The sequence below is a fragment of the Anopheles arabiensis genome, chromosome 3, assembly GCF_016920715.1.
Source record: "Anopheles arabiensis isolate DONGOLA chromosome 3, AaraD3, whole genome shotgun sequence".
Classification (NCBI taxonomy): Eukaryota; Metazoa; Arthropoda; class Insecta; order Diptera; family Culicidae; genus Anopheles; species Anopheles arabiensis.
The window spans coordinates 79,632,211-79,659,788 of NC_053518.1; the positions used below are offsets into that span (position 1 = coordinate 79,632,211).

General features: G+C 42.5%; 3 protein-coding genes across 3 annotated transcripts; 1 reads left to right on the forward strand and 2 right to left on the reverse strand.

Annotated features, from left to right (window-relative positions):
• Positions 1–1,495: 1,495 nt before the first annotated feature.
• On the forward strand, positions 1,496–15,306 carry LOC120904398. Its single transcript, XM_040314350.1, has 5 exons — positions 1,496–2,434; positions 9,587–10,642; positions 12,689–13,526; positions 13,605–14,232; positions 14,310–15,306. Exons 3-5 carry the CDS (start codon positions 13,030–13,032, stop codon positions 14,481–14,483), a joined length of 1,299 nt encoding a protein of 432 aa, XP_040170284.1. The 5' UTR covers positions 1,496–2,434; positions 9,587–10,642; positions 12,689–13,029; the 3' UTR covers positions 14,484–15,306.
• Positions 3,252–4,418, reverse strand: LOC120904400. The gene is made up of 2 exons (XM_040314352.1): positions 4,286–4,418; positions 3,252–4,218 (listed from the first exon to the last, which is right to left on the reverse strand). Exons 1-2 carry the CDS (start codon positions 4,300–4,302, stop codon positions 3,405–3,407), a joined length of 831 nt encoding a protein of 276 aa, XP_040170286.1. The 5' UTR covers positions 4,303–4,418; the 3' UTR covers positions 3,252–3,404.
• An 8,466-nt stretch (positions 15,307–23,772) lies between the features above and the next one.
• LOC120904402 (protein transport protein Sec61 subunit beta-like) lies at positions 23,773–24,950 on the reverse strand. The gene is made up of 3 exons (XM_040314354.1): positions 24,745–24,950; positions 24,411–24,619; positions 23,773–24,326 (listed from the first exon to the last, which is right to left on the reverse strand). Exons 1-3 carry the CDS (start codon positions 24,745–24,747, stop codon positions 24,239–24,241), a joined length of 300 nt encoding a protein of 99 aa, XP_040170288.1. The 5' UTR covers positions 24,748–24,950; the 3' UTR covers positions 23,773–24,238.
• Positions 24,951–27,578: the final 2,628 nt, after the last annotated feature.

Here is a 27,578-nt window from a genome sequence, read left to right on the forward strand (position 1 = left end):
CGTCCCGGATGGCTCTCTCTAGCGCCAAGCTGAATAGCAAGCAAGCCCATCCCCCTGGCGCAAACCCTTGGTGGTATCGAAAAGGTCTGAGAATTTTCCTTCCACCTTCATTCGGCAATTTATTCTAGTCGAAATTTTAAGGACGCTATGTTATGTCTATATTCTGCCATCTCCTCCAAGATCTGCCGGTCTGGTCAATGATTGTTTCGCCGCTTGCTGATTCCCCTCTGTTATTTTCTGACTATCTTTTCGGAGTAAGGGGACAAGCCGATCCAGAAGGATTAGACAGAATATTTCTGCAGTGAAGTTTTAATTTACATGAAATCATTATTTTAGTGGCTAAAACCACAGACTACAATCAAATTGCTCATACATTAGATATATTATGGATGATATCCACGAAATTCGACAAGCTCTCCGCTGTCTGCATAGAATCTCTTACAGATAACCTGTACAAATCAACTCAATGTAGAGCTAACCAAGATAAGTAATTGAGTATCCAAAAACTGTTTTTAAGAAAAGGACGATGAAATTACCTTTACGAGGTATACTAAGAATAATTTTTTTCAAAGCGAGCAAACTTTGCTGCTTGATTGTGTTACGTATAGTGCCTCCACCCCAATATCCGTAAGCGCCAATCCAACAATCGCCATAGTGTCGTAATCATTTCGTTGAGTAGTTCATCAAATAATCAACCTTATTTACGTAACTAGCCTGCGCGCACTTCATGAAAGTTCACCACCAACGTGAAAGGTCGGTCGCCATGGTAGAGCACAATTTATCAACAAGCGCCAGGACATTCGAGGAACGCTACAAAGACTTAACCTTTGCCACCCCCCGTGTGTCCTTTCATCCTAATTGAAACCATACGTTCCAATCAAGCCAGCGTTGCGTCATCTCACGCAACGGCGTCCGTCATCATCATCCCACATATAACCGCTACCTCCCACATAATCTGCCCCCACCACCCTGCGCAACCTGTGGACGGTATGGCCACCTCAAAAGAAGAAGAAAAGATACGAATGAGCAGTTTATTTTTATCCAAAAAAAGATAGAAGCGTTTTAGCTTTTGTGCGTTCCCGTCCCGCCTCGCTCTTACACACGCAGGCCCCTAAAACTACCAAGACCTAGACAGACGATGACTAACCAACGTACGTGGTTTCCCGTTGGCAACCGGGAGAGAAGCGCATGCTTATCGCATGCGAAAGAAGACCAACAAGAAGGATAGGGACACCCTCAAGTAATAATAACGTGCACTTTTCCACGGGGCAACGTGTCTCAGGACCGATTTTCCCTCACCAGCGTGTGTACTTGTGGTTGAGCATAGACTCGAGAAAAAAGAGAGCAAAACAAGGAACGGGAGAGAGAAAATGAGCGAGAATTTTCCTCGCAAGCAATTTCTAAAAAGAGAGTCACTAGCACCTCAGCAACGCGACCGTTTTCCCTTGCTCGGTTTGGCAGCGCGTTGGGAAAATTCAGTTTCTCTCAGGCAGCAACGCCAGCAGGGCGTTTTGCTCGACACACCACACCGTAGAGGGAATTTCTAGTTTTCTTTTAGAGCCAGTGAAAAAAGGGAAGAAAAAACAGACATCAGTTCTTGGAAGTTGAAACAACAAAAATCCCAGAACACCCACCCAGGACAGGACAGGAGGGATAGTCTCCTGTGTTTTATTGTTCCCGTTTGTTTTGGGTTTTCCGTTTCCCTAGGAAAGGAATTCTCCTGCTTTGGTTTGATTCAGTTCTTCCAGTGTGTGTGCGCGCGTGTGCCTTTTTCCGTATGGATTGAGTTCCCTTACACTGTTTGTTAAATAAAAACAAGAAGAAAGAGTTTAAATTAACACAGCAACAAGAGCTCGCACCAGGTGGCAGAGTCCTGGCAGGAGCGTCACCCATAACGGGGACACAATCGATCAATAAAAAGCGAGTCTCCTGCTGTACAGCAAGACGGGGCTGTATGTTCACAGTGAACGACGAGTGAAATCTAGTACAACAGCGGGACGAGTAGTAGCAGAAGTATATCCTACATCACTCTGTGTGTGCGCTCTCTCCCTCTCTGCCATCATTACGTCGCGTCCGGTGTTTGTGGAAAGAAGGAAATGGTGTCAGCGAAGATGGTCGAACCGTTGATAGTGCTTCTGGTTTATTTTAATTGTGATTTAATATTTTACGTTAAAAATATCAATAAACATTAAAGTGTATCGTGGGAACAGTGTGTTTACCTCCCTTTAATTAATACTACTACTAACTGCTGCTGCTACAACTACTACTACCGCCGACTACCCATTCCGAATAAGCTTACAACCAGTATAGAGAAGCCAAAGAGGATACGGTACGAGGGAAACCCTGAAGGTCATCAGGGGAATATAAAACAGACGACATACTGCACAGTTGTTAGCGACTAAAATCGTGTACAACGTGCTCTAAGAAATCAAAGGTAAATATAGCGCTTCTTTCCCAGGGTAACCCTCTTCGAATGCAACCTGAATGTCCTTCAGAGTCGTATCGATCAAACCTACCACAAAGACAACAGAGCACCCTGTTCCACCTTTACACTGGAGCTTTATTTCACGCCCAATGCTTTATCATCAGCGCAAAACCATCATCAAGAGTCATTAACCTTTGTTCTAGTTTCCTCCTGGTCCGCTCCACTCCGACCATGTTTAGCATGCAGGTGTGTCCGAACCTCATTTATCGATCGGAATGCAGTCGTCGTCTCGTTAGTTGCGGTTCGTTAGCTGCAGTTTGTGCAGAGAAATACCACACTCACACACACACTGCTGGTGATACTGCAGTGTGTGCTGTGTGTGTGCCGCCATTTTCCAACCTCACCATGCTTTGGTGCGATTGGTGTGGTAGTATAGCATAATGTTTTGTTTTTGAATTTGCTGCAGACAGTTTCATGCCAACAGAACAGTCCGTACGGTAGAGCGTGTCAACGTCATTTCCCGAACGACGACATACCGTTGCTAAGGAGCTGAGGACCTGCAAACCCCACAGTCGCGCAATTGTTGTCGCAAGGTTTGAGAGTATGTTTAACCTGCCCCTCTTCCGAAGCAGAAAGAATGGCGAATGTCACTTGAGGCATGTTGCAGGTTGGCGTAGTTATGTAAAGGTAAAGGCGAAGCACTTCGTAGAAGAATGTTAGATTTTTAGGTGTTTTCCTAGCCATCGGACGATTGTTGGATCGATAATTTGCCTTTTGGAATGGGTTATTCGGGAACATGCAAAACGGAATAAGTGGCTTTTTGGGACACGTGAGATTATGACAGGAACCTTTTATTCGTGTAGCTACGTAACAAGATCGTAGCACAATGAGAGCTCCAAATAACGTATCGGAAGTTATTCTATAGAATGTCCTCATACCGTATATCAATGTAGGACGGGAGGAGTATCCTTACGAATCCTTACTGCACAGACTTGAGCCACGTTTGGTTCCAATTGTTCGTACCGGTCGGATCGAAACCCTTCACCAGTGGAAACTTTGCCCGCGTCCAGCCGTCAATCATCGTCAGGTGCCGATTATTATCGACGTGGAACGTTTCCAGCTGGGGCATCGTCCAGTACGACGCATCCAGCGCCCGCAGCCTATTGTTCGACAGGTCTAGCTTGTGCAGCGCTGCCAAATTCACCTGCTCCGTCGCGACGAAGCGCTCCAATCGGTTGTGGCAAAGCAGGAGTTGCTTCAGCCCCGCCGCATTCGCCAAACGATCCAGCTTGAACTCCTCCAGCAGGTTGTAGCTGTAGTCGAGCTTTCGAAGCGCAGTGAGTCGCTCCACTCCGGTGGGAAGATCGCGCAACCGATTGCGAGGCACGGACAGGTCCGCCAGTCGGCAGTCATTCTCACGACCGAGGAGCGCCAGCTCCAATCGCTCCAATCCCGCATTATCCAGCGATAGGCGGACGAGCTTGTTACGCTCAACTGTGAACGTCGTGTGAAGATTCTGGTTGTCCGAGTTGCTGCTGAACAGGAAGAGGACCGTGTTGGATTGATCGAAGCGCAGGATACGTTCGATTTCCGCCACCGTACCGTTGCCTTGCTCGTGGATTTTGTTGGAAGTGGCCGGTGGTGGTCTGTAGCCTTCCTTCCAGCATTTCCACGCCTGGTCCGTTTCCTGGATGCGGCTGTAATCGTAGTGGTACGGCTGAGCCGGACGGGAAGGTGCTTTAGCTTCCGCTCCGGAGGTGTAAAAGCAAATGTTGAGAAACAGCAAAATATAACTGAAATGATTGAATGTTTTTAGCACTTGAAGATGATCATGTGAGATAAGGGTGAAGCAATACTTACAGCCATAGGGAGGCCATCTTCTTAGCGGTGTAATCCACCGGCGGCTGCCGATGCTATTTGTTCAAGCGATTAGCGCTCACTAGTCACTCTCCACAGTGTCTGTGATGTGAGATGACACAGACACTTATCAGTAGATTGAAGCAATGAAATCATTCATACAAGAGCGCATAATGTTAGCTCTGAGCGTGGTGCTTTATTGACTCGATTGAGTCTCATGCTCTGATGCTGATGTCATTTGAAAGACGATTCTTGGAGAGTCATTGTAGGCGATTCCATGAAAGATTGTCTGAAAAAAACTTGGTTTTTCTGACTGTTTTTCAGGTCAAAGTTAGTGTTTTGGAACTTTCCATGATCGGATTTTTGTGTCAAGTGTTTATGGGACAACTCGTAAGATAACGCGCACACTCTCGACCCTCTTTTGTAATGTTTACATGTTTAAGGAGTCTGATAAGCTTTCCTGAAGCAATCCAAACTTGTATTTTATTTATTATTTCATTCATAATAACATTGAACGAAAAACCTGTTAAATGTTGTATATTTTACAGTCATTGTCGCTGGTTGGAAGGTACCTAATTTTGATAGTGTTCATGAATTGTTGTCTCTTAGGCAGGTTGCCTATAAGCCAATTTTGTTATATAAATTCTAGTAGAAAGAATTATAAATTCACACTGTGTTGGAGCCAATTTATGTCAACTTTTATGTTGCGTAACAATGGCATTAATAATAGTTTGTAATTTCATTGTTTTACGTAGAAACTAATTCAATTTGATCAATTTTCATGTCCGTGTTTAAACCTGAAAATATCAACTTAGCAGAATTTTCTAATACCGATGGATGAATTTAATTGGTAATCATTCAATTATTGATTTTGTTACTTCAATTCCTTGAACATGGAAGCAGACAATTTGAACAATAATCAATATTATCATATATCAAGCGTTTGACTTACTGTCAAACATTGGTGTCTTCGAAAAAAACACTGAAAGTGCATTTGGTACAAAAACTGGATTCTTAAAGGCAAACGACTGTAATTGCAACGGATTACATTCTGCGCACAACAGCGCTTTACCACTTGGTCATGCTCAGATAACGCTTTCTCGCAGTTGTCAAGTGATATACCAAACAAAATACCATTTACACCATCCAAATGCGACAAGACCTAATGGCGGGAAGGCTTAGTGTCACTCACTGTTCACTGCCCCACAATACCACACCATTTGATGGTGCGAAAAGACGCAATATTCGTCATTCGCCATTGATCACAACCCTGTTATCACATGTTCAGTGTATGCGTGAGCGAGTTGTTGATGCTAATCTTCGTGCGAAGTGAAATGTCGTGTCGTGATTTGGTCCACGCTTGGCATGTGATATTTTGGGAGGTTTGGATGAATCGTTCGGCCTTTTTATCATCTGATTTACAGCTGATGGGGACATGACTGGTGGTGACGTAGTGACTGTTTATCTGCGTGAGTGCGCAAATGGAAAGTTTTGTTTGTGTGCATCTTTTGGAGATTGTTTTTGGAGCTGCGATGGAATATTCCGCCTTTTACTGGATTTTTCTTTCGATTCTTTAGTTCCTCCCTCCTCTCGTTATCGTTCATGTTCCAAGTTATCAGAGTTTCTAGAGTGCATCATGTTTTCGAAAAAGTAAAACATACGACTCTTTCGGTCCTTTGAACCGGATATGTTGTGCTAGTGAACATTGTGCTATCAGTATTCACTCGAGGGGTTAGTTACAACATGGCTCTCATGGTCACATTCCAAGCGCCCTCGTTTCCTCTGCAATTAAATCGCTTATGTACACTAAACAATCACCAACGCTCAGCAAACGCTGAGACCGATAGACGGCCATCTTTCATCGTCTTCAAATCACTCCAAGCCCAGCTCAATATTTAGAGCAGCGCTGCTGCACTCTGTAATGAAATGCAAACGCGGGCAAGAAAGCAACCCATCTGGTTTGACCTTCGCCTGTACGTTTGATGAACGACACGTGCAGTGGAAAGAAAGCCATCCCTCCCATGCACAATGGGCAGTTTAGAACAAATTTCGGGATAAAATTATTTTTGCAGAAATTGTTAGTTTTTATCGTTTGTAGTAAAATTTTATAATAGTAAATAACATTTTATATGTAGTTTGCATCCATACCACCAGGTGGCGCTACATAAAATAGGTTTTAAGGGATCTTTGCTTTGTTTTTTTTAATTTTGTGTGTTTTTTTCTTGTATTTGTTGTTTGTAATAGTATAAACCATTTCAAAATATACTGTGATGTTCCATAATATATGAACAAAGCATAATAATTTTGAATAAGATAATATTTTCTGCTTTGTACAGGACAATTGTAGCTAATTCTCATCACTTTTACTCACAGGTAGTACAAATATTAAAAATGTACATACACAACCTAGGTGGATGCTATTACAAGCTCCTTACGTCTAGTTCACATTTCTAAAGACATGAATAAAGGCATTTAAATAATTAGATAGAGCAGGTACATTGAAATAAAGTAGTTCCCAAATTCTTAATGAAAACCTGCACATATTTTTTGTCTTTGAAGGTTAAATTTTAAATCTGTCGTTTAAAAAAATAGGAATTACACATTTTCCTGGGCATTGATATCACACAATATTCATCCAATACTTGTCCAAGTCCTGAACTGCCTTCAGAAGGGATAATAAAAATGAAAATCTGATGTTCTTGGTTTTACAACTATCTGAAAAATCAGAATTCAACTATAGCTACAAACAAAGTATTTACTTAATTTGTTAAGTTAAACCCTGTCTTTGTTTTAGTGTGTGTAGCTACTGATGTTGAACTGGTTAACGAATCAGTGTAATACAGCTCATTTTACATAATGTCTTTCTGGATACATTTTCTTTCTTGCAAAATATTCTTTGTAGCATATTCCCCTCTATCCTTATACTTAGTTTGTCATGACTTTTGGGAATTTCTTCTCCCAAAACGGCAATAGATGCTGGTGTATTCATAACATTTTGCTGTTATGCGTATAATTTTAGAATTATTTTCCTTACATCCGTCTATAATCTGGAGCAGTACCAAAAGGTGTTTGGTTCTTATTTGCTTCATTATATTTAATAATAAAGTCAGCAATACGGCTGAAGCCGTTCTTTCTGAATACTAAATTTAATAATAAAGTTAGGTTAGAATAGAAATTTACATATTAGATAAGCACATGAGCTGAAACTAAGATACACAGCTTCGTAATGGAAATTAAAGGTAATCAAAAGCACGTAGAATATATTTTTGTAGAATACACTAAATACGCTACACTAGGGACCTATGGAGCCGCCTAGTTACGCATGTGTCTGTTTTTAGAAAAAGTTGATATGAAAAAACTTCAATAAAATTCGCGTTCGCAAACTTTCGCAGAATATTTCTTCACAGATTGATAGTATATATATTACACTTTTATGTGACATATATGAGACAACGCCACTCTACGCCACTTCCATAATGGCATCAAGTCAAAAATTAAAATGATGAAAATTTTCGGGAAGTGTTTTCAGTTATTATCGTATATTTTTGCAAAAAAAATAATTTAACTTAAAATCTTTAATATATTTTTAAAGCTGACTAAATATCCTTTTTAAAATGTCTAAACTTATCAAAATCGGTTCATATTTGAAAAAGTTACAACGGTTCAAAGTTTTCCAAAAAAGTGAAAAAAATTCTGCGTTTTTTTAACAATTCTCGACTTTGAGAGGTCTTTTCTAGAGAACCAGAAAAGATACAGAGCTCATATTTGGTATTTTTCTTAGTTTAACTCTTAGTATTAAAACCTATTATTTGGAATTGCGCTATTACAAAGTTGATTTTTTGAATTTCATCCCGGCAAATGCCCATTGTGCCATGGTGTGATGCATTTCCGTCCCTATGTCTTCCGTCTGCTGAGTCCGACCGACAATACAAAGTACAATTGCAATGAATTTCATAATTTATATATTTACGTCCATCATGCAGCGGGAGGAGCATCGCGTGATCACACATTTAGGCGCTGGATGCTGGGTGGATGGGTGTACACAATAGACACCGAGCCGAAAGACTTGATTCCATCAATTCAACACAATCTTATCAAAGCGTTGTGTGGTAAGGGATCGGGCGGTGGCTTTCCTTCACCACAGCGGGAGTGGAAATTTCCAACGTCCGGTTTAAGGTTACACGGCACGTTCCTCTCGGGCACGCACAGAGCAGTGGATGAGCGGGTAGAAGAATTCCTACCGTATTGACCGCTGCACACACTGTGAAACTCATGATTGACGGGGACGACGGCAACCACGTGACTCACGTGCCCACGGAAGGTGCGTGTTTATGCAGTTCTTGTCAAACAACCGCTCCTCGCTGGCGTATGGTAATCTGATCAAATTCCTCGCCCAATGTATGTAGCGGAAAACCGGCTTGGTGGCCTAGTTTACGGCAATTTCTGGTGCGCAATTAAAGCGCAAAAATAAGATCCAACCTGCCGTCGCGTACTTTGTTTGGCGCGAGCCTTCAGACACCATTGTGTGCGCAATCATATTCAAAACACAATACACACAACTCACAGCTGTGTTTCGGGTTTGTTTGTCGAGTTGGCAAATGTCGCGCGCACTTTCGGTGCCAGAAGTGCAATGTGGGGAGTGTGTTAAATGTCGTCTTAACATGGCAGAATGTTATGCCAGGTGGATAGAACACAACTAATTAACAAGAATATATTACTGCGTAGCAGTAGCAGCTGATTACAGAGAGACTTTATCCATATTGAAGGTCAGAAAATTCGTGTGTACCCGTAAAAATAACAAGAGGCAAACTTAACCCATAGAAAAAGATCTCTCATCTGGAATCGAGAAATGTACCCTTGACCTCCTCTATGTTGCGCCGTCGCCATGCTAATTGCTCTATTTGACCTCTCGCTCTATTCCACATCACAACAGGCCATATAAAGCTTTGTTTTGTGTGAGGACTGTTAAATTTAAACTAAACTAATTTATCTTATTTTGTGGTGATCGTTTTTAAGCAGTCAACTGTGTCTACCCTTTACATTTTGGCACCTCTTCCACTTAGGACATGCGCAGCATCAACTCTTTTCTTTTTTGTTTATGGTGAAAGCAACTGACCGATTGTTTATGGCCCCGTTTTTTTCCCCCTATTCCATCATACCCTCCGTGCGATCGCGCCCCGTTTGGTCTGTGTTTACCTTGCCCGTTTCTTTTACCTCGCATTCAAAACATTGTAGCCTACCCTGTTCTCTCACACAACCTTTATGCCTCACTCTGTTTTTCTGTCTCTTTTTTTCTCCCCGCAGCAGCTTACAGCGGTGTGTGCGTGTCCGTTCCGCTTCGAACCGACTTAAGCTACAGTGGCTTAACGCACACAAACGCTGGCAGCCACTGGCAAACGTGACGTGAGCAAGCGAGACGGAAACGCTCAGGCACAAACGGTGCGATAAGGAGGGAACGAGCCAAAACAAACACCAACAAGAGCCCGCGCCTCTCAGTGGCTGTGTGTGTATAAGTGTGTGTGTATATTCGCGCGCACATTGAACTCGCGGCTTTATAAATGCCTTCGCTTCCGCGAACGAAAACAAAGCAATCGCATTCGAGCGATTGAGTCGATCGGGTGTCTCTCCTGTGTGTATCTTCAAGCCAAGTAGGCCTTGCTTGAGCAGGCCCCCCCGCAACCGAACAGTGCAGTACAAAAAAGTAGTTCTGTGTGTGAAGTGTGAAAAACAAAACAAACAGGGAGTGAAGTAATCTTAATTTCCCTTTTTACTGTCTGGTAGCTCAAATCCGTTTGAGTCTACCGACCACAACCAAGCAGCGTCAATGTACGCCATACGTTGGACTACAGAGCGCTAAAAACGCACCAAAAAAAAAACCCGTAAAACCTAACAGAACGCCCTAAAGCGTCTGACGCGCGTGTTTTTGTGTGTGAAGTTGTTTTGTAATTCGTGGTGTGTGAGTGTGCGTTACAAACACCACCACCGTCGTTGTTTCTTTATGTTTAACCCATTTTTTAACCGTGTAATTTTGACGAAAAAGCGAAAACCTAAATTGTAAAGTAAATTAAACTAAAGAAGAAAGACAGTCGAACAAACTGTTCTGGTTACAATTTTGGGACACGTAGTTACGTCCCGGAGAAAAAGACTTTTTTCCCCCTTGAAAGTAAGAGCAAATATCTGTTGAAAAGCACAACACAACAAGGAAGAGAACCAAGCGGTTGGTTTGCAATATTTCCTCGTTTTCAATTTGCACCTACCGTCAAAACACCTTGAACGAGTTACGCACCGACGGGCATCACTTTCGTGCTAAAGGTGGCCGAAAGGACAATTTTCTTCACTGGGGCTTAGGCCGTTGTATGGGTAAGTAATGATTAACTAATATTTTTAAGATTATTGTTTTATGTAATAGGCTAGATAAAAAGCGAAACATAGGCGATAAGCGCTAGAGAGAAAAAACGAACTGGACAGACCCCTTCGAAAAATGGCGTCACTTGACATCCGCGAAGGATTAGTTCATTAAAATGGCACCCCAAAACGAAGGCCGTTTGCATGCATCCGTCTGTGATCGGATATGCTTTGTTAGACGATTGTCCATAATGGGATTAGCCTTCCCGTCGCTGTGTTGGTAATTGAATTAATCGTAACACCTCGCAATTGGATTGTACAAATGTCTGTGCCATTTTACGCATACGATTGACTGTATGAAGGTCGACGCACTACAGACACAAGATGGTGGCAATTTTTGGACAGTAAAAAGGCACAAAACAACTGCAATCTACATCGTCTGCTGTAACGATCTGTTGCCATGCAATCTGTTTACTTTCATTCCCTCGCACACCCTGCGAACTATTATCGCCAATGTGTTCTTGAAACCACATGACGCATCTCGCCATCAATCCGGACGTGGTCGTGGCTGTGTCGATCGTATGGTGTGCACACAAACAGGGAGCAAAAAAAAAACAACTTAACCACCATGCGAAGATATCGTGGAACGTGGCATGATTCAACGTCAGTAAACATGGCACAACGACAACTACGATACCGAGCGCAGCTTGGCTGGACTTTGCCCCCCTGTCCTGGATAGCGCACACATGTGCGAGACACATCATTTGCCTGATGGTACCCCCATTTTCAGGGTTGGCAAAACGGGGGAACGTTTCTCGCAGCGGCTCAGACGAACACCACCAGCCCCTGAGGACCTGTGTACCTGTGTAATTGCACCGCTGCTGTAACGGAACATAACGCCCTCCTCGTAGCCACCGCAACCCGCTGTTTACTTTATGGCAAGATGGTGGAATTCCTTGGTGCTTAATTGCTCCCATTTGCAGTCTACCCTGTACGAAAGAGCTTGTTGCAGTAGGATCTGGTTAGTGTGTCCGAGAAAGATAGCGCGATATTGGTGCGAAGAGTATGGCACATTGGCATCGCGTCGCTGTTGGAGGTGCTTTCATGACACGTGATGAAATGACATTCAAACCAGCGCCGCCATTCACTCATTCGCTTTACGCATGCTATGGCAAGCGGTCGTTATGCCCTTATCAAACAAGGGGGCAGAGAGGGGTTTTCCGTTCCTCAGCAACGCTCTTGAACAGTTGAACGCGTTTTGTCGAACAACCAAATCTTCTTCTTCTCGCCACGAAGCATGCGCTCTTTTACGCTCCCAAAAACACGCGCAATCGTTGGCCGCCAACAACCAACAGCTGGTGTTGGTCGGGTGTTGTTTTGGTTTGTAGTTTTTTATACGTTTTTTTTCTACTACGACCTTACTACGTGTATTTTGTTTCTATCTCCCTCTCTCTCTTTTGCTCTCTATGTGCCTCTCAACATTTTAACTCAGCTTGAAGAGCGTAACAACGAGCGAACGAATAACAGAGAAATAAAGAGAATAACAAAGAGCAGAATAAAGATATGGCGAGAGGGACTTTCGATGTACAGTACAACTCACAATATTTCCAAATATTATTTTATATTGAAATTTGGGAAATAAAATCAGGCAAAACTTTAGAAATGGTAGCTGTAAGCATTTGAGCCTACCATTTACATTTAATTTAATTTTCATATTTTTTGCTCTTTTGAAATATATAAACATAAGCAAGACGAGTTTTAATTATTTAGCTAGGGCACGAGATTTAACAAAAAAAAAAAATCAGATTTTTGCAGAAAGTGCAACTTTAATAAAACAATCCTCAAAATATCGTGTTTCATATTGTTGTTCAGCACTGTAATTGAGCTTTCGAGCGCAAATTCGAGCAAATGTGCTCGAATAAACTCTCGCGCTGCATTCACAACAAAATTGAAGGAGGTTTTTCATCAAATCTTTTACCCTTTAAATTGATTAAACATTCTACTAACTTTACATTTTTCTCTCTCTCTCTCCCCCTGTTTTTTTCCTCTCCCATTTTCCAGAGCGTGAAAAACCATCGTTTATAAAAGGGGACGAACCGGGCCTGGCTGGCAAGCAGGGCCGGAGCGATCTTATCTGTGCGAACAGCAACAGCAGCACCGTGAAAATTGCTAGCGTTGAACGTCAAGATGGCGCGTACGTACCGACCGTTGGCCGCTGGGGCAACGAGTGGCCAAGCTGACTCGGAACCGAGCGGAACGAACTACGGCCCGTGGTTCGGGAGGACCATGGGAGCGTCGCCGGTCGATCTGCCCGACGATTGACCGAACCGGACAGTCACAGGCACGATGTGACTACCAGCGACGAAGCAGCAGCAGCAGCACCGCCATCGCGGCCGCGGCCGATGGTCCGCTCCGTATCATGCACCAACGGTGGCCCGCAGGGTTGCGTCGCAACCGGCGCCGGCCCCGACGATGGTACGGGCGAGACCGAACTGGCCGCCGCCGTCGCGGTCGCGTCCCGGCTGCCCAACGGCACCCACTGGATTGCGGACGATGGCGATAGCTACAATTTGGGCGCGTTCGATCAGACGAACGGTGCGTGGCCGATCCGGCAGCCGCTGCCGCTGCCGAAGTGGTCCGCCCGGCCGGTCACCCCGTTCGTCGTCGACAAGCTGTGGCAGTACGAGGATTTGATCGGGCTGATCGAAACCAAGCTGCAGCGGATGCTGGAGGAGACGCACTACAACACGGCGAACAACTTTGTGGATTTTTACCGGGCCTACCGGGGAGCTCACCGTCACGGCCGCGGTGAGCTGCGGACACATTTCCAGCACTACACCATCCCGATCAACCGTCGGCACCATATGTGTGTTAGTTTGGCAATGGAAATTGTGTCTAGGTAGGTTTTCTTTGATGGGGGAGCATTGGTTTTGACAAGAGACAAATCGCTAACGCCACTCCCGTGGACTCGTTACAGAATCGCCGAACATCATCCGGACATTGCACGTCTGTTCTATCTGGTATCGTGCGAGGAAGCGCTTGACGAGACGGACTCGTACATCCAGCACTGCGAGGAGAACGGCATCGAGTACGCCGGGTCGACGCTGGAGAAGGAGCACGCGATGGTAGCGATGAAGATAGTGGTCGGGGGCCGCGAAGGTGTGCTGATCCTCGACCCGGGCTACCACGTGGCGCGCGCCGTCACCGTCATGAAGGACCAGAAGTACCCGCACACCGGCTGGTTCACGCAGTCGGACGAGCCGCACTGCAAGCGCGAGTACAGCTACGCCCTGCACGACCTCAGCAGCGACTACATCACCTGGACGGAGCGGATGACGCGCGGCGCCAAGCAGCAGTACGAGGAGTCGCTGGTGTACGTTGCGCGCCCGTACCGCACCGCCATCGATGTGACCGTGCGCCGCAACCTGGTGTACAACTTCCGCTCGCTGCTGTCCCGCGACGCGAAGGGACGGGTGTGCGCCGGGCTGTACTTCCCGGTCGTGCCGAACCCGCACGATGCGCAGGTGACGCTGTTCTACGACAACGCGAACGGCACGCAGGTGAAGCAGAAGTGCAAGTTTGCACAGTTCAAAGATCCGGAAACGGTAAGTCGAATGCCAGGCGAGAAAGGACAGTTTGTTCATTGTTTTCAAATCTAATCAAATGCCTTTTCCACACACAGATTCCTGACCCGGTATTGGCCCATCTGGAGAATTTGGCCCCCCAGCTGCGCATGAAGCTCGGCGACCTGATCGACCTGATGGTGGATCTGGCCGAGTCCGTGCACGACGTCGAGTTCGTGCAGCAGGTGCTCGAGATTAACAACAACATCAACGAGCTGTCGGCAGATAATTAAGACAAAACATACATCAACCATATATTGTGCATTTTTTCCCAACTTACTTACAAACTATGATTCACACTAGCTCTAACATCTTACTAGCTTAATAGGAGAGCGCACCGACCCAAACTAATCGAACAATTTACTATTCACCAAGAAGTAACCATCAATCCGTGACACACCACCCTTTAATGGGCCCAACCGCTCATTAAGGGTTAAAGCACTTACTATTTTTGCTTGACCTTAGCATATCTACTTGACCACTTGTGTCTGACCGCGTGCGTAGTATTTGTTTTGATGTGTAATTCAAATTTTAAACTGTAACTTTTGTGTGTCGTACGAAAAAAAACGAAATCAACAAAATTAATACGCGTGTTTTAAGCAACTTTTGCAACCCTGCACTGTACTCCAGCTAGGTTTTCCCCCATTATTGCTTCACAATATTTCTGTATCAATTTGTTCAATGCCTGCCTGCCTGCCAGCACCAGCCTGTTGTTGGTTGGGGTTTTTTCTGTTGCAAACCCACGAACGAGACCAAATCTTCGCAAAGTCATTCCAGCAAACTCTGTTTGTCACAATGATTTGCCGCATTGTGTGTGTGTTTGTTTTTATTAGTGTCTCACTAATTTCGTGTGCACACTTTGCATAACTGCACCACCAACCGATGCACCACGGACGAGCAAGCAAAAGGCATTGTAACGTGTAGTAGAGTGTCGTGTTTCTTCTCTAGCTCCATCCTTATTGTGGACTATTTAATCATTTTTATTCAAAATGTGTATTGTAAAACCCCCCAAAAAAGCATCAGAGAGCTTGACAAATAAAGTGAAACAAAAACGTATGATTATTTGTGATATTATTTTTAGAAAGAAAGGGGCGTTTAACGGGGGAAAGCCTGTGAGAGCACCTAAAGATAGCCAACGTATTGGGGGAATGTCGAAATCGATTAGATGAACAATAAATATATCAAAGATGTTTCCCAGGCTGTTGCCATTATCAGCATGCAGTTCAAAAGAAAGGAATAACCATCTTTTATAAGTCAACCCAGATCCTGGCATACGCCGATGATATAGACATCGTTGGTCTGCGGCTCTCCTATGTAGCAGAAGCCTACCAAGGCATCGAGCAAGCGGCAGAGAACCTCGGATTGCAGATAAACGAGGTAAAGACCTAACTGATAGGTGAATGCATTTTGAAGTCGTCCCAAAATTCACCTATATCGGGTCAAAGGTCAGCACCGATAACAGCATAGAAGTCAGCTTTACAACAACTCAGGTTGTACGCAAGAATGCTGGCTGCCAACATTCTACAACCTGAGAAATCATTTCATCTCAAAGAACCTGTCGTGACGGTCGAAGCTGGGACTATACATAGCACCTATATAATATAGTACCGGTACTCACATACGGTTGTAGCGCCGGTTAAGTAGGTAAGTTGAAAGAATTAGGTAGAAGGAAACACATGCACATTGAATTGATTTCTTGGACTAAAATATAGATAAGAAACCATTATTTTGGGAAAATGATGCTAAATCAAATGCTAGATTTGTATTGTAAGGGAGTCATGGTTTAGGCCAGTAAGTTCCATTAATTTGGCCAATTTTCATCAACTGTCCAATGTACTTCGTGATTATTCGCTTCTGCTTAAATGTTCAATCACGAATTCATTTGATATGAACGAAGCTAGGATATTTGGAACATTAACTGGTTTAGCTTGACTTTGGAACAGTTCCATTGCGGCATATCCGTATTGTAATGGCAAGAGGTTGTATGTGGCCATGGAGGATCACATATAAGTATTTATTAGAGCATTTATTAGACAAATAAGGACGAGAGTGTACTCGTGGATATAGACCCTTAGTGCGACACAAATACTAATTGTCTGCCCTCAAATTGACTGTTAGTTTGAGAAGTTTTCTTGGAAATTTGTGCAAATGGTACTTTTTTTAACCACCTTTTGTATGCTACACGGCTTGAAAACAATTGCAATGGAAGCAGACAAAAATCAAGTTAAATTAGTAAATGCAGTGAACGATAGCTCATAAACTACTGTGATATTTTTGTGGTTTCCAAAAGTATGTTGCCGAGTCGACTGTCTGATTGCTACTAATCCTTTTATATTTTCGTCATAACCCTGACAGTCCTGCTAACACTAATACTAACGTAATCCTATGTACCCTTTTCCTATAATCTTACAATCTATAAATTTGCAGCCATTTAGGCGCCAACATTTCCGGTCACCAAAAACGAATGTTTTTCATATTCAGTAATGATTGAATTCATTTTCATATTCCTATTTGATTTCTTAAATTCCTCATCTTAATTCAACATAATTCAAATTATTGATTTCAATTTACGATTCTATAGGTAAAGGAGCTATTCTATGAATTGGCCTACGAATTTCCTTGCCATTTGCGCATTTCAACGTTACTACTCGTGTAACACCATCTTTTCCTGGATGTAAATCCACTACTCTTGCCATCGGCCATTTAGATACTGCAACATTGTCTTCTTGTAGAATTACTAATCTTCCTGGCTCAATCGATATCGCATTTTTGTTCCACTTTGCTCGCTTCTGCAATGTACTTAAATATTCGCGATGCCAACGATTCCAAATGTGTTGCATGTGTTTTTGTATCAGTCTCCAATGGTTTAATCTGTTTGTTGGCACATCTGCGATGTCTACCTCCGGGACCGTGTGTAAGTGATTCCCTACCAAAAAATGCCCTGGGGTAAGTGCTTCCATATCATTTGGATCTTCTGATATTGCCGTAATTGGTCGAGAATTTAGACATGCTTCTATTTCGGCTAATAAGGTTGATAAATCTTCAAACGTTAAATGCCCTGTACCTAACACGCGCTTTAAATGAAATTTCATAGATTTCACCGCGGCCTCCCACAGACCTCCAAAATGTGGTGCAGCTGGGGGTGTAAACTTCCACTTCATGTCTCGTTCGGCGCACCATCCTACAACCTCGTCTTGGTGTGTATCAGAATTTAGTAATTTGTACAGTTCGCGCAACTTATTGTTCGCACCTCGGAAGTTTGTGCCGTTATCCGAATGCAATTCCGTAACATGCCCTCTCCTCGCAACGAATCGACGCAGTGCAGCTAAAAATGCAGAAGAGGATAGATTTGATACAAGTTCGATATGAACTGCTTTTGTTACGAAACAAACAAATATTGAAATATAGCCTTTTGTGGGCACCGCCCGTCGGTGTGTGCCCTTTACCATTATCGGTCCTGCGTAGTCCACACCGCTAATTGAGAACGGTCTAGCTTGTCTCACCCTCTGCTCTGGAAGATCAGCCATTGGCTGCTGAATCAGTTTTGGTCTACAACGAGTACATTTCACACAGTTGAAAACTGTACGTTTCGCTACATTGCGCGCTCCCACTATCCAAAACCTTAACTGCATAGTGTTTATCATCAGTTGAGCCCCAGCATGACGAAGTATCTTATGGTACTTGTCGGCAATCAACTCTGCAATCCTGTGCTTTCCTGGAATAATAACAGGATGTTTTTGTTCGTCTTTTATGTCGGCGTTTGACAACCGACCTCCTACTCTCATGACATTATCTTTGTCCAGTATTGGTCTAATTGCTCTCAATGGTGATTTTCGCACTACTTGTTGCCCTTGTTTGATACACTCGTATTCAGTTGCATAGACTTCATTTTGAACCAATCGAATGATTGTCTTTTCAGCTCGTTTTAGTTCCCTCAACTCAAAATAAGATTTGCGATGGATTCGCTTACGATCGAAGAAACGATGACAATATGCGACAATCCTTTTTAGTTTTGTGAATGAACCTACTCTCTCGCATAGTTTGTTTACAAAACTTTCCTCTTTCACCATACATGTTAATGTAGTTTTCGTTTGTTTTTCTTCTTTCGCTGTCTCACAAGTGTTTCCTGACTCTATATTTTTAGGCCAATGTTCTGGTTCTTTGTTTAGCCAATCTGGTCCATGCCACCAAAGCTTATCCTCAACAACCTCTGCCGGATTTCTACCTCTCGAAACCGCATCTGCTGGATTATGAATCCCAGGCACATGCCTCCATTCAAATTCTTTTGTTGCATTTTGTATTTGTGATACTCTATTCGCCACGAATGTTTTCCAACGACTTGGAGACGATTTCAACCAATAAATTACTGTGCTAGAGTCTGTCCAACAAAATGTTTCGTATGGATCTTCTGTGGCCCTTTTGAGTTTCACCAATAGCTTTCCTAATAAATGAGCTGCGCATAGTTCTAATCTAGCTATTGTGTGTTTTGTAGCTAATGGGGTGACCTTTGATTTCGATACAAATAATCGCGAAACTATTTCCTCTCCATTCGTGCTTCTCACATATACGCAAGCTCCATAACCCTCTTCAGAAGCATCACAAAATCCGTGTATTTGAATATTACGTGCTCCTACTATCGTTACGCATCTCGGTACTTGTACTTCTTGTAAATGTGTTAACTGACTCTCAAACAATTCCCACTCTTGTCTAATTTGCTGTGGAATTTCTTCATCCCACCCGTATGAGTCACCATTTTCTCTTTTTAATGACCAAACTCGTTGCATGAATTGTTTTGCTTTTGCTTTAACTGTATCCACAATCCCCAATGGATCATAGATTTTTGCGATTGTTCTTATAATCGATCTTTTTGTATATATCTCACAAGTTTCTGGTTTACTAATTTTTACACCTAGAGTGTCTAAGATCGGATTCCACACAAGTCCTAATGTTGATACTGCACCCTCTCTTGACTTCAATTCAATTACCCTTTGTACATTATCTAATTCGGTTTCAGATGGTAATATATGGGGACAATTAGAAGCCCATTTGCGTAAAGGAAACCCACCCATTGCTAACGCTGCCTTGGTTTCTTCGCACAATTGTTTTGCTTCATTCTCTGAATCCGCACCAGAAATAAAATCATCCACGTAAAAGTCATTTATACGCGATGCTGCTAGTGGGTATTTTTTCTTATTGTCTTCTAGCACCTGATTTAGGGTTCGTATCGCAAGAAATGGCGCTGATGCCGTTCCGTAGGTTATTGTATTAAGCTCATATGTTTTTATTTTTTCGCTTGAATGTGATCTCCAAAGTATTCGTTGGAACTTTCGATCCTCCTCATGAACCCACACTTGTCGGTACATTTTTTCAACATCACCGACCACTGCTATGGCTCTACGTCGCCATCTTAATAAAATATCCGTAGTGTCTTGCTGTATTGTTGGACCTACCTTTAATATATCATTGAGAGATCGACCATTTGACGTTTTGCTCGATCCATCAAAAACGACACGACACTTTGTCGTGGTGCTATCTTGCTTGAAAACAGCGTGGTGCGGCATATAGTAACCGTCACTACTATTTTCATTTTCTCTGACACTCATGTGCCCCAAAGTGATATATTCTTGCATAAATGCGTCATATGCTTCCTTCACCTTCGGTTCCCTCTCAAATCTTCTCTCAAGTCCAATCAGCCGCCGTAAGGCTACTTCCTTGGACTCTCCCAATTCCCTCTCCGCCTTGAGTGGTAATCGCACCACGTATCTTCCATTCTCATCACGCCTTGTTGTTGCTTGAAAATGATCTTCGCATTCTCGTTCCTCAACGTTCCACAAATTCTGATCTTGAACTTCTTCGATATTAAAAAATGTGTTCATCAAAGAAGCTATGTCGTTTTCTCCCCCTTGACTAACAATTGTGCATGCCATTGATTGATTTAAATTATTATGCTTATATGCACCACTTACAATCCAACCTAATTCTGTTTCAAGTAGTGTTGGTAACTCATGATCAAGCTTTATCTTTTTTGCCTTTATCATTTCAACAAAGGTGTCTGCCCCGATCAACATATCTATTGAGCCCCTTTCATAGAATGTAGGGTCCGCTAATCGAACATCTTTTGGTAACTTCCAACCTCGTACGTCCATTGTTTCGGATGGTAAATCGGTAGCAATTTTTGGCAAAATTAAAAATTCTAAGCATGTTGTGTACTCAGTGGTGAGAGATCGAATGGTACCCACAACTGATCCTGCAACTCTCATAATAGCTCCACCCACACCAGCTATCTGTTCACTCACGCGGGCTCTCTTCAATCTGAGTTCTTGTGCCACTCTCTCCGTGATGAAATTTAATTGAGAGCCGTTATCGAGTAATGCTCTCACTTTGTATGGCTGATCGTTAACATCTAGAATTATAATTTGCGCGGTAGACAATATAACTGTTTTCTTCGAACAATTTGCTTGAGCCGTAGCAGTTAATCTTGACGTTGACGGAACCACTTCCACTTCAGATAATCTTCCTATCTTACACAGTTTCGAATGGTGCTTTCTTTTACACTGCTGGCACACATACGTCGATCTACACTCACGTGATGAGTGTCCCTTTCGCAAGCAATTAAAACATAAGCCATGTTTTCTTACTATCTCCTCTCGATTTATCACTGACGCTCTTTCGAATCTCTCACACACATACAAAGGATGCTGTTCGTTGCACAGTGGACACTTGAGATACCCTTTAAATGTATTGTTCGTTTGCTGTACTGGTAATGCCACATTCCTACCATCTCTTCTCGCCTGCCTGCCGGTCACCATGATCGAATTAGCCGAATATTGATTGCAAATATTTTGCGCAGAGCTCTTTAAAATGTTCACTCGCTGTTCCAAAAATTCCACTAGATTTGTGAATTCATCTGTTTTGAAATCCACCGAGTACTGCTCCCACGCCACTAAAGTTTTACTGTCCAATTTGTAAAACAATAAACTTGTTAACGGAGTGTCCCACTTGTCGACAGGCTCGTTCAAACGTTCTAACCCTCTGACTAATCTACTTGCTTCGTTCACGATACGTGCCAATTCTTCCGTCGAGTCGGTTTTCATTTTTTCTAGAGAATAAAATGCCTTGAAATATTCTCTTTTTAACACCTTAGAATTATCATAACGTTTTAACAAAGCTTCCCATGTCACATAATAATTATCGGCCGTTATTTGCATGTGTTCAAATTGATGCGCAGCATCACCCTTAAGCGCCGATAATAAATATTGCAATTTTAACACTTCAGGCATTTCTGTCGAGTCATGCACCATAGATGAAAATCTGTCTTTGAACGTAAGCCATTTTGTTATTTCACCATCAAAGCTTGGAAGGTCAACCTTAGGAAGGCGCAGATGATTTTGAGTTCCTGCACTAATAGTTGTGTTAACCTGAGTAGTGTTCAACCCACTCGACGCCCCAGAATGGGAACTATTTTTTAATAAAAATGCCCTTACTTCGTGAGACCGTTTGTTAAATTCACGCCGATCTTTTTGCATGATATCGAACGCTTCCGAATCATCTACCGTTTCGTTGAATGCTTTACGTAATTCCGTAAACTCACTAACCAACTCTTCTAACTGTTCCAACCGACTAGGTATCTGATATGCATCGATGGTTGCATCAAAGGATTTCGTAAACTCTTCGAAATCTTGCAAAGTGTTCATAATTTCTACCCTCTTTAAATTGAACATTTTCACTCGTTTATCTGCTGCTGGCATTTTGCTCCCAATAATTGTTCTTTAGGCACTTCTTAACACAATTTTTAATAAAACGCACAGCAATGAGTACCCCTGGAAGTTGTCGACACCTGAACTAATACGCGCGCAGCTTTGGGTGCCAAGTATGGCGCTAGGATAGTCACTCACGCACACCCACTCCACTACTACGGTTGAACGACACTCACTCGTTCAAAAATGTTCTGCGCTGACACTAATTATCCACAAATATGTTATTAATGGAAAGTTCACGCACGCACTAAATTCAACTATTCACCGTATTACAATTTCGCACCTTTCGTCGTCGCACAGTTCGTCTTTTGCTGTTTACCGACAGCCTACAGATACGCAACTCCTTTCGTGGCTTCACGTCCTCTCTCTCACACACACAAACCAACGATGAGTGTCCGGCTCCTGCAGCAGTAGCATCAACACGAATGGAGTGGAGAACACACCGTTCTGCTAAGAAATCCAATATTTCTTTGCACTCCCACTTGTCGCTCGGTAACCAAATAGCATAAACCACAAAAAATAGCAAATAATATCCGTAATTCGGATCCGGTTCGAAGGACCAATGAACGATAGCTCATAAACTACTGTGATATTTTTGTGGTTTCCAAAAGTATGTTGCCGAGTCGACTGTCTGATTGCTACTAATCCTTTTATATTTTCGTCATAACCCTGACAGTCCTGCTAACACTAATACTAACGTAATCCTATGTACCCTTTTCCTATAATCTTACAATCTATAAATTTGCAGCCATTTAGGCGCCAACATGCAGTTTACTTCATTTTCAAATGATATAACAATTAAGACTGTAAAACATATTGGCATAGTGAATTTAATGCATTTCTTTGCAATTCCCCGCTGGCAATAATGTTTTCACCGTGAACAATGCGGGAAAGCACGAGGAAAGATATTGAAGTTATTATTTCAATATGTTTTATAGTCTAAATAGTTGTGGAAAAGAATATCTTTTCTTTTGGTGTACAATAAGCCATTGTCTGATTAATATTTAATGAAGTATAGCAGAAAACCTCCAAAATGTTACGTTTAATTTCACTGGAACTGTAATTTGGGCTAAGGAATAAGCATTTTTGCTAACGGATAACTTATTTTTAAATAAAATTTCATAAAACTCGTGTTTGGTTCTGTATACGAGAGTGCTTTTACTTTAAACTAATGGGAACATTTGAAAATAATGTGTTCAGATTTCAACTTCGATTTAATCAACTACTTTAATCAGTTTACGTGCAGTATGTTAGGCAAAGTGAACCATGTTCACGGCTGTAACGAATGTTTTCCTACAATTTTTACATTCGACTGCATTAGTATGTACTTGATATTAGAAATTAAAGGTGTAGTTCGTTAGACTACACACTGTTAGCAATTGATGATACAAAATGAAAATGTATGTAAAAAAATAATAAATAAAACGTGGCATAATGAATAAATCCTACCGAAACCCTTGCCGAGACAATAACTGTGTAGAACTGTCTTACACGTATCGTATCGTATTGTCCATAGAACCTTGCCACACGTCAGTAAGCTTTGGTTATTTAAAACTAGTCCATCACTGCCACACTTAATCACGTAAATAAAAGTTCATTTGGTTAGCAGTAATACGGTATACGGAATGTTTCACTTACCTGTAATTAGTCCCGCCAAGCTCACCGTCTCCGTAACATCGGTCGGTTCGCTTTCGTCCTGCACACGTCATCATTAATTTACCTTCCAGTCCTACACCGGAGAGTGGGTAATCTTCGAACACATTCGTTTCAGGGTTTGTTTGTATATAATTATATTGTGTCTCTCAGTACGAATAATAAAGATTGCCTTACGTTGACCTACAAGGGGGTTTGCAGTATTTTAAATTAGTAGCGGCTAGTAGTAGCGGGTCTCCTCAAACATTCACACGAAAAGAAAGAAAAAAAAACCGAACGACTCGGTGGACCATAAGATCCGTGTCTTATTACTCCGATCGTTACCGCCCATTGGATTGGAAGATGAAAACAAAACCAATGAATCTCAACACCATGTCCGACACGTAGCAAATGGGCCGTGTACCGCAAGGGGAACCGGGATGGGCTTACGCGAACAAAACACGGATAGAGAACGGGGAGACGGACACGTGTCCTTCTCCTGCGTTGTTGTTGGGCTGGTTTTAGATCGATTTACGATGAAAAAGAGACCGGAAGCCTCCACGTTTAAGCCTAGCGATGGTGGGATGTAGCAGACTTGTTTATGCACGCGTGTATTTGCCCCAGATGTGCAGCATGAAGACGGAGGCGATGAAGAGCAGCGACATGACGAGCACTGGGACTGGGCCACTACAAATCGGAGCAATTTTTACCAAGATTAGTCCCTCACGACCGTCTTTCTTCGGTGAAAAGTGTTCCGGCAGTCATACTTACACCTTGATGCCGGGAGAGTCATCGGTGTAGAAGCGCCACATGCCACCGGATCCGGTGCCCGTGTTACGATTCCGCGCGGCAGTGGCGGTCGTGGTGGTTTTGCGCTGCTTCAACGTGCTGGAACCTCCGGCCGCTGCCCGCGGGGCGGATGTTGGCTTCGACGGTGATCGGCTACCGCTGCCGACGGAAGTGGAACTCGCTGGAGCAGGCTGTCGAAGAACGAGGGAATTGAAATGGGTCACAATCACGGCACCGTTTATATATAATAGGAGCGACAATTTATTGCCAGCACGGCCATTTCATCGCACGCCATCACAAATCGATAGAAACCCACCATTGTAACTTTTACTGATGCTGACTATAAACAACGGGACAGTGAAACGAAAGCTAGTTTGGAATGCACGGAGCACGATGCACGATTCGATCGCAACTACGGACGAGGTACGGGCGCGGATCAACCTGCGCGTGCTGGAAAGATGAAATAAGCTGTGAAAACGCGAAAGTGCCAACCGGACAATCCCACCAACAACAATGCAAAAACATACACACGTATGATGACGTGGCTGTCAAATTGTGCGGCGGCTGTCAAACTTCGACCCTGACAGCGGCATGCCGAACCGAAACCCGAAGTGTCTCGAACTCGGATCGAGGGCGCATTCGAGCTCGAATTCGAACATGGTAACGGTTATGTTTAAACTGTACACCTTTAAATGGACAGTTTTTATTTACAGATTGTATTGATTGTGTAAACAATTTTCATAATTAAAAAAATAAAATTATCAGGAATAACTGTAGCTAGAGTTGACGAACATATGATCCGAGCAATTTGATACAATTCGGATAAATTATTATAAGCAAAAGATACACAATAGTTAGAGTGGTCTATTACATGCGCTGAAAATTACAGGTGATTGTTTTTAAAGTAAATTTTTCTGATTTCACACTGCAATCGTCAAACAAAAAATTAATTTCGATTTGGTTGAATTTAACATATTATACAAACAGGCAAATACTTTTAATTTTCAGTTAGTATTTTATCAAATCAAATCAAATTGTTTTATTTTATGCAAGAGGAACGGCTTTGCCATATTGCTAAAAACTGATATACTGGTTAAAACTTTTTTTGTGAAGTAAAATTATAAAAAAAAACCCTTTTTCTGAGCTTACAAACCATCAAATTCGACTTACATATAAATTACACACACGTTGCTATCCGCCATCGCATTCATTTGCTAGTCGACGAGAACGAGAATTTATACAAAATCTTAGAAAGGCTAAAAAGTTTATTTCAAACTGCTCTAGATATAGCTTGCTAAATTCTTACAAAAGTGTAAAGTCAAGAAAGTTTAAATAGCTTTTTAATTAGAAAAGGCGAATGAGACCAATAGGGTGAAAGTATTTCAAAAGTAAGTCTATTAAAAAATAAATATTAAAAATACCTTCATGAGCATTAATTTTATTCCCCTATTTATTAAGAGTTTCATTCCTCTATTATTCAATAATGCAACTAACCGCATAGCATGAAAAATTTGCCCCGAATTAGCTTAAACATAAACTGATGGAGACGCCTAGTAGCTCATGATCATATTTTAAATATAGTTAAGAATATTTATTATTTAGCCTTTGTTAACTATTTATAAATTAATTTTGTTGATTTGATTACATTTTTGTGTTCTTTTTACGTGACTTATATTCTTGATATTATTATTTTCTATATATTCAATAGAACAATACTAAATATTACAAAAAAACTTAAAGCTTTACCTTAGCTTTACTTTAGCTTTACCGATTAAATTACTACAACGTTCCGCAAAGTTTTCCTGGACATTGCGACAAATGCTGGACTGGACAAATGAAGCATTAATAGAACGATTAAAGATGAAAAAATATCGCACTAAGTATCTGCTATACAGTTTGGTCTAATTTAAATAAATTATCATTCATTTCAGGTATCGCTTTATCATCATTTACACGAACGATATTCACACATAAAATACAGCAAGCATAAATACGGGAAAAAACAGCCTCATGAAGAATGATTACGCATCGATGATTAGCAATAATGGTGCCCCGAATCGAACGAACAAGCGTCATGCAATAGTCCGTGTCAATAGCGATCATAACGTGGGACCGAGACGGAGCCTGATTGGAATGTATTTCCACAGCGCAGGGGTAAGTGTCCCCCTACCTGCAAGGACCATATCTTTGTGCCTTTGCCCCCCTTTCCCAATTTGCGGTGCGGCTCAATGAACGCGAACATTTATTTTCCACCGAATCGACGAACCAAAGCAAACGCACCAGGAAACCATTCGCACCTACCCCCGGCAGCACTGGCCAATTTTGTCAGATTTTCTGCCCCTACACAGAACACAGTGTTACGTGGGCGGAAAGCATATTTTCGATGGAAATTGAAAAATAATAACCACCGACAGCTTTATCAGCGTTCAAATAAGGCCCCGCCACGAACGAAGGGGACGACAAACAGCAATATTTGGTCACACGGTATAACATATCGTTTCGGCCCTTCTCGGCCCCGCTTTGCTTGCTTCCGCGTGCCTTCCACTGTGGGAAAAAGCCTTCCCACACAAGAAAATGACACCCGAAACCACACGCCCCGCCCCGTGGTTACACACGCGAGCTACGTTTTTATTACTTTTTCATTAGCGTAATCATCATCGAGATGGCATCGCGGTCGTCGATATGGTTGAGCCTCCTCTCTGCCTCTCACGAGCGCCAGCTTTTTATGACGACCCGAGGGGGCATTGTTGAGCAGGCCAGCAAAGCTGCCCGGTGTCTTCCCGTACCCAAAACCGGAACGGACAAGAAGGACGGTTTTAATGGGAAATAAATCTGTTCATTAAAAATTAGCAATTATTACGCTTTCTTTTGTTGCATTTTTTTTTGTTCTGTGCGCTTCTGACCTTTCCCAATCGGGTTGAGTTGTCTGGAAACCGGAATGGCCTGAAATATGTGCTGGTCTTGCTGGCCTCTCAAGATGTCTTGGCAGAATGTTGGCAATGTATGTAATTTTTTGCTCCTTTTTTTTGCTCTGGTCGTAAAATGTAGACGTTTCTCTTACGCGATTGTGGTACAGTTTTGATATGACAAAAAAGCTATTGGAAAATTAGGATTTAATCAATGTAATGGGGCAAGTGGATACAGAAGAGA

Bases quoted from the DNA above. Each gene is read 5' to 3' on its own strand.
- LOC120904398 (XM_040314350.1), top strand. From the start codon at position 13,030: ATGGTCCGCTCCGTATCATGCACCAACGGTGGCCCGCAGGGTTGCGTC. The intron at 13,527-13,604 runs GTAGGTTTTCTT...GACTCGTTACAG, and splicing joins GCAATGGAAATTGTGTCTAG to AATCGCCGAACATCATCCGG. The intron at 14,233-14,309 runs GTAAGTCGAATG...TTCCACACACAG, and splicing joins AGTTCAAAGATCCGGAAACG to ATTCCTGACCCGGTATTGGC.
- LOC120904402 (XM_040314354.1), bottom strand. The intron at 24,327-24,410 runs GTAAGTATGACT...TCCGATTTGTAG, and splicing joins GACTCTCCCGGCATCAAGGT to TGGCCCAGTCCCAGTGCTCG.